Source organism: Nicotiana tomentosiformis, chromosome 11 (assembly GCF_000390325.3).
Source record: "Nicotiana tomentosiformis chromosome 11, ASM39032v3, whole genome shotgun sequence".
Lineage (NCBI taxonomy): Eukaryota > Viridiplantae > Streptophyta > Magnoliopsida > Solanales > Solanaceae > Nicotiana > Nicotiana tomentosiformis.
The window spans coordinates 63263724-63271411 of NC_090822.1; the positions used below are offsets into that span (position 1 = coordinate 63263724).

The window sequence follows — 7688 nt, forward strand, 5'->3', positions numbered from 1 at the left end:
ACAGTGATCACAAGTATTGTCTCAATATGCCACATAGATTCTTCTATATTATATGATCGTGGTTCCACTTATTCGGATGTATCATCGTATTTTGCTTGTTATCTGGATATGCCACATGAGTCCCTAATTTCTCTATTCATGTATCTATGTCGGTGGGCGATACTATTATTGTGGACCGCATATACCAGTCATGTGTAGTGACTATTGGGGGATTGGAGACTAGAGTTATTCTCTTGATGCTTAGTATGGTTGATTTCGACGTGATCTTGGGTATGGATTGGTTGTATCCATGTCATGCTATTCTGGATTGTGACGCTAAGACCATGACGTTGGCGATGCCGGAGTTGCCAAGGATCGAGTGGAGAGGTTCTTTGCATTATGTTCTCAGCAAAGTGATTTCATATTTGAAGGCCCAATAGATGGTTGGGAAGGTTTGTTTATCTTATTTGGGCTTTGTGAGGGATGTTGGTGGTGATACCGTACAATTGATTCCGTTCCGGTGGTACGAGACTTTTCGGATGTTTTTTCCTGCAGACCTGTCGGGCATGCCGCCTAATAGAGATATTGACTTTGGTATTGACTTGGTGCCGGACACTCAGCCCATTTCTATTCCTCCGTATCGTATGGCACCGGCTGAGTTGAAAGAATTGAAAGAACAACTTCAGGAACTTCTTGATAAGGGGTTTATTAGGCCTAGTATGTCGCCTTGGGGTGCACTGATTATGTTTGTGAAGAAGAGATATGGTACCATGCGTCTGTGCATCAATTATAGGCAGTTGAACAAAGTTACAATCAATAACAATTATCCTTTGCAGCACATCAATGATCTATTCGGCCAACATCATGAAGCGAGTGTGTTCTCTAAGATTTATTTGAGGTATGGGTATCACCAGTTGAAGATTCGGTAATCGGATATTCTAAAGATAGCTTTTAGGGACCGTTATGGTCATTACGAGTTCCTTGTGATGTCCGTTGGGCTGACCAACGCCCCAGCAGCATTCATGCATTTGATGAACAGTGTATTTCAGACTTACCTCGACTCGTTGGTCATAGTATTTATTGATGATATCCTGGTGTAATATCGTAGCCAGGAGGAGCATGCCCAGCATTTGAGGATTGTGTTACAGCGGTTGAGGGAGGAGAAGCTTTATGCTAAGTTCTCCAAGTGTAAGTTTTGGCTTAGTTTTGTGGCATTCTTGCGGCATGTGGAGTCCAATGAGGGGATTCAAGTGGATCCAAAGAAGATAGAAGTGGTTCAGAGTTGGCCTAGACCGTCCTCAACTACGGAGATTCAGAGCTTTCTCGGCTTGGCCGGTTATTATCGTTGCTTCGTGGAGGGTTTCTCGTCTATTGCATCACCCTTGACCAAATTGACCTAAAAGTGTGCTCCTTTTAGGTGGTCGCATGAGTGTGAGGAGAGCTTTCAGAAGCTCAAGACTGCATTGACCACAGCTCCAGTTCTAGTTTTTCCTTCAGCTTCGGGCTCTTATACAGTATGTTATGATGCTTCTCGGATCGATATTAGGTGTGTCTTGATGCAGGAGGGTAGAGTGATTGCTTATGCTTCGCGTCAGTTGAAGCCCCATGAGAAGAACTACCATGTCTATGGTTTGGAGTTAGCTGCCATCGTTCAGGCATTGAAGATTTGGAGGCACTATCTCTATGGCATTTCTTGTGAGCTATTTATAGTTCATCAGAGTCTCCAGCACTTGTTCAAACAAAAGGATCTAAATTTGAGGAAACGGAGATGGTTGGAGCTTCTAAATGACTATGATATTACTATTCTGTATCATCCTGGGAAGGCCAATGTCGTGGCCGATGCCTTGAGTAGGAAGGCAGTGAGTATGGGTAGCCTCGCATTCATTCATGTTGGTGAGAAACCGCTTGCAGTTGATGTTCAGGACTTGGTCAACCAGTTCGTGAGATTAGATATTTTGGAGTCCAGTCCAGTCCTAGCTTGTGTGGTTTCTCGGTCTTCCTTATACGATTGCATTAGAGAGCGCTAGTATGATGATCCTCATTTTCTTGTCCTTGAGGACATGGTTCAGCATGGTGATGCCAGAGATGTTACTATTGGGGATGATGGGGTGTTGAGGATGCAGGGTAGGATTTGTTGCCTAATGTAGATGGTCTACGTTAGTTGATTCTTGAGGAGGCCAACAGTTCGAAGTATTCCATTCATACGGGTGCCGCGAAGATGTACCAGGACTTGTGTCACGACCTATTTTATGAACAAGCCGTGACTGGCACTCGGTCGCTAAATTTAACCGAGTGAACTATCTGCACTTATTAAAACTATTATAACCTCAAACTTTACATGCAACAAGGCAATACTTTAACCAAATACTTTTAATTAATTTGAATATCTAAAATAACCAACTCCCAAACTTTGTTCGTAGTAACTACTGAAATACTGCTAAGTTATTATAACAAATATCTGAGTCTTAACCCACACGACTGTGTCTATGAAGCCTCTACTGATAAACTGACGTACTACTCATGACATGAGATTGCCTGACTAGTTTTCCCAGTAAACAAGGAAATAGCTAAATAAAGATGACTCAAAGGAATACTCCACGAACAAAAGCGGAGCTCACCAATAGCACTGGGAGAGATGGAAGTCCTAACTTGTTGCCTGCTCGCCTGCAAAACCGGTTCCTATGTTGTACCGCAAACTAACGTAGGTTCCCAAAGGAGAACGTCATTACCATCCATTGTACTCAGTGAGTCTCGACGACAAGGGACGAAACATTAATAAAATATACATTACAAATAAAAATTCTGAATGCATTGAAAACATAAAGCTTCTAAGAACAATTCTAAAATAATTGCATAGTAGCAGTTTATGAATATTCTAAAAGATATTCCTTTCTTTTTCTTTCTTATAAAAAAAAAATACTTCACTTTATACTTCGGGAGTTCCAACTATGCTGACTTATATTTGTCTTAGTCACCGTGTGATCGGCACGGGTTCTATCCCAACCTAATCGAATAGGCCCAATCCACGAGGTGCCACTCGCTTCATGGTTCTCAGTGCTCATGTATCATACCTTAGCCTTGCTAAGTAAATTCTCAGCAATGAGACCCTCGGCTCGTGTGCTCCCTACTTTGGCACAAATCATTTCAGGAAGTCAACGCCTTGGTCAGGACCCTCGGCCTGGACGATGATCCCTTCTCAGAATAGAAGATACTCCCAAACATCATTTATTTCTAAAACTCCTTGTTGTGACTTTTCAAGTCTAAATCTTGTATGAAAGTGATCTATCAATATTCATAATAATATTCTTCAGTGTATACATAGCATAAGCATGAAATAAAATTACTCAAAGTATTTTTAAAAGCTCTATCTAACTCTTGAAACTTTAACATGTAAGATCGTGTAATAAAACATAAAAAATATGAAAAATAGACGCTTATACTTCTCGAGTAAAATACATAAGCTTTAATTAGAATATACTTAGTCAACATTAACTCACTCGTTCCAATTAAGCACATATTGACTCGTTAAAGCATTTTATCAAACACTTTGTGGGTATATTTGTGTGAGTAGAACCACTTTAATAAAGGGTTATATCCACTCACCTCAAAACTCCTCGAGCCAATACGTAAGTTCCAGTCCAAATTATACCCGTCAAACAATCGATTCTACAACAGCAAGTGCATTTTAATTAATTTCAAAGTTTCACACCTAAATATTGAACTTATAGTTGATACAGATGAACAAGGGAATTAACTATCCAATTCTTATACTGTAGGATAACTGAAATTAGGAGATTGTATAGACTTGAGTTCAAGAACTAGTGATTTGTAAAGAAACCTCGAATTTTCCGTTGCTTGCGTGAGTATTTCGCTGGGATGTGCTTCTGTTTCTTATCCGCAGAAGTCTGTTGCGTTGGTTTCTTTGGAATTTTCCTAACCACCCCCACCCCCCTCCCCCTTCGTCCAAGGCTTAAGGCTTTAAGACTTTCGCTTTTCAACAACCCTTTATGGGCTTAAGGGCTTTAGTCTTATTCCCACCTTTTTTGTTATTTTGTCTTTTTGTTTTTTTAAACTTAACTAATAATTAATGATACCCACTTTTAATAATTAATAACATTAAAATTAATAACATTCCCCTAATTTTATATCCACTTATTTATAAATAGAGATGTAACTAAAAAGTCAATCTCAAGGATTTAAATCCGTAATAGAAGTATAATTTAAGAAAAGAAAATTTTAATTCTATATTAGCGTGTCTTGAAACTTTTATAGATTTGAGGAGTGTTACAATCTTCCCTCTTTAAGAACATTCATCCTCAAATATTGCTAGGGCCTTATTCTTAAGCTAACAATCATTCCTTAAGTCCTTGAACTTCTTAAGTTTTCTTAGCACTACCCACTTTCCCAAGGGACTCAAAATTTTGGCTAACTCCCTAAATTTTCAAAACTTTCGGCAGAGTCTCCTATGTAAATTGGACTGTCCAAAAGAAATCCATGTCACCAATACCACAACTACACCAACAACCAAATATACCATAACAGGCCATTCATAGGCATCAATACAGCTCATAAATTAATTACTCACATTCTGGCAAGGAGGTACCACAATAACAACCAAAATCTAAAGCACAACACTCCAGCAAAGGTAAATCACTTTAATGAATTAAATGTACTCTGTCATGGTACTAGATTATTTAATAACTAAATATACTCTGACAGAGACTAAATTACTTCAACAACAAAGTGTAATCTAGCAAGGACATAAACACATGCTAACTTTTACTTAATAAATGTATAAATGCCAAGCCAAACCTAGGTTCACATACCTTGTCCCTCAAATAAATAAGGATACTTCTTCCTCGACCTCCCACGTAGCCTCTATTGAATCATGATTACTCCACAAAACGTTTACCGATGTTATATCTTTTGTTCTCAACTTTCTTACTTGCCTATCGAGACTTTCTATAGGTACCTCTTCATAAGTCAAGCCTTCTTTAATTTCTAAGGCGTCGGTAAGTATTATATGTGACTCATCATGAATGTATTATTTATGCATAGACACATGAATGACAAGATGAACATAGTACAATTCAACGGGCAACGCTAGTTCATAAGCCATTTTCCCTTCTTTTCTATAATCTCATAAGGTCCGATAAATCTATGACTAAGTTTTCCATTCTTTCCAAACCTCATAAGTCCTTTCATTGGTGAAACATTCAAAAATACCTTGTCACCAACCATGAACTCTAGGTCACCATGCCTTTTGTCAGAATATGACTTTTGACGACTTTGAGTCGCTTTCAGTCTTTCTCTAATTAGCTGAATTTTCTCTAAGAACCCACAAACAAACTCTGGACCGATTAACGACACCTCTACTGGTTCAAACCAACCCATTGGAGACATACATCTTCTCCCATACAAGGGTTCATAAGGAGCCATACCAATGTTGGCCTGGTAGCTGTTATTTTAAGCAAATTCTATAAGTGGCAAGTGATCTTCCAAATTACCTCCAAAATCTATAACACATGCACTCAGCATATCTTCGAGAGTCTGAATGGTCCTTTCTTCCTACCATCGGTCTGTGGATGGAAAGCGGTGCTCAAATTGACCTTGGTACCTAATCTTTTCCGAAATGCCTTCCAAAAATGCGCTGTGAACTAAGGGCCTCTGTCATATATGATTGAAACTAGAGTACCATGAAATTGGACTATTTCTTTGATGTATAACTGTGCATAGTGCTCTGCAGAATCTGTCGTCTTTACTGGTAGGAAATGCGCGGACTTTGTCAGTCAGTCTACAATAACCCAAATTGAATCATGCTTACGGTATGTGCGAGGCAGACCTACTACGAAATCCATATTAATTATCTCCTATTTCCACTTTGGTATCTCTATATACTAAGTTAGGCCACCAGGCCTCTGATGCTCGGCTTTGACTTGCTGGCAATTCAAACATTTGGCCACATGATATGCTACTTGCTTCTTCATGCCTTTCCACCAATACAACTCTTTCAAGCCCAGATACCTTTTGATAGCACCTGGAGGGATAGAGTACCTCGAACTGTGAGCTTCTTCCATAATGGCCTTCCTAAGCCCATCTACATCAGGGCCACATAACCGATCATTCAACTTCAAAACTCCATAACTTCCTAAAGTGAAAGTAGTGATTTCTTTATTTCTGACTCCTTCTTTTAACTTCACTAAGTACGAATATTCGTCTTGCTTAGCCTTAACATGCGCAACAAGAGAGGATTGCGCTAAGGCATAAGCAGTTATACCTCCTTCTTCGGTCTCATCCAATCTAATTCCATCATTTTATAGTTTTTGAATTTCTCGACCCAAAGTTCGCCTTTGTATTGCAAGATGGGCCAGGACACCCATTGACTTCCTACTAAGTGCATCAACTACCACTTTTGCTTTGCCCCGGTGATAAAGGATATTGATTTCATAATCCTTCAATAGCTCGAGCCACCTTCTCTGTCTCAAAATTAACTCTTTCTACTTGAAAATGTACTGGTGGATTTTGTGATAAATACTTCACAATGCTCGCCATATAGGTAGTGTCGCCATATCTTTAATGCAAACACCACTGTTGCAAGCTCCAAGTTGTGTGTGGGGTAGTTCTTCTCATGATTCTTTAACTGCCTGGAAGAATAAGCAATAAATTTTCCATCTTGCATAAGAATACACCCAAGACCAACTCTGGAGGCATAACAATACACTGTGAACCCACCCAAACCTGTCGACAAGGTTAACACAGGTGCAGTGGTCAACCTCTTCTTTAACTTTTGAAAACTATGCTCCCAAGCATGTGATCACTGGAACTTAACTACTTTCTGGGTCAACTTAGTTAAAGGAGCTACAAGTGAGGAAAATCCCTATACAAACCTTCCATAGTAGCCAGCTAATCCTAAGAAATTCCTGATTTCGGTTGGCGTTGTCGGCCTTGGCCAGTTCTTGACTGTTTTTGTCTTCTGAGGGTCTAATTTTATTCCTTCACTAGATACCACGTGGACTAAGAATGCCGCTAACTGCAACCAGAACTCACATTTTGAAAACTTGGCATAAAGCTCATTCTCCTTCAAGGTCTGCAAGGCTATCCTGAGGTGTTCTGCATGCTCATCCTTGCTCTTAGAGTATACCAAAATATCGTCTATAAACACGATAATAAAGGTATCCAGGAATGGCTTGAAAACTCTATTCATGAGGTCCATGAATGCAGTTGGATCATTTGTTAACCCGAAGGATATTACTAGAAATTCATAGTGCTCGTAGCGAGTTCTGAAGGCTGTTTTAGATATATCCTCTTCTCTAATTCTCAACTGGTGGTACCCCGACCTCAAGTATATCTTTGAAAAGTACTTTGCGCCCTGAAGTTGATCAAATAAATCATCAATTCTCGTGATACCAAAGTAGGCGAAGAGGTTAATAATAGTAGAAATTCTTTGTAGATCGCAAGCTCATCGCGGTTCGGACATTTTTGGATTGAACGGTGCACTGGGAGTTGAAGGAAAATGTTGGGCAGAAGTACACATTTCAACGGGCCATTTTGCGGACCGCAGACTGGTCGCATAGTGGGGAAGATTTCTAGGGCATTGTTTATGTCAATTTTGTGGCCATTATATGACTGCATAATCGTTTTGCGTGCCGCATTCTTGTCGCATTTCCCGCCTAGGGATTTTTCAGAGGGAGGTTCTGCGGTGCACTATG

The 7688-nt window shown here is 39.7% G+C and overlaps 1 protein-coding gene across 1 annotated transcript; it reads right to left on the bottom strand.

Moving 5' to 3' along the window:
- Positions 1–5082: 5082 nt before the first annotated feature.
- Positions 5083–7192, bottom strand: LOC138901562 (uncharacterized). Its single transcript, XM_070189333.1, has 3 exons — positions 6867–7192; positions 6004–6279; positions 5083–5437 (listed from the first exon to the last, which is right to left on the bottom strand). Exons 1-3 carry the CDS (start codon positions 7190–7192, stop codon positions 5083–5085), a joined length of 957 nt encoding a protein of 318 aa, XP_070045434.1.
- Between the last annotated feature and the right edge of the window lie 496 nt (positions 7193–7688).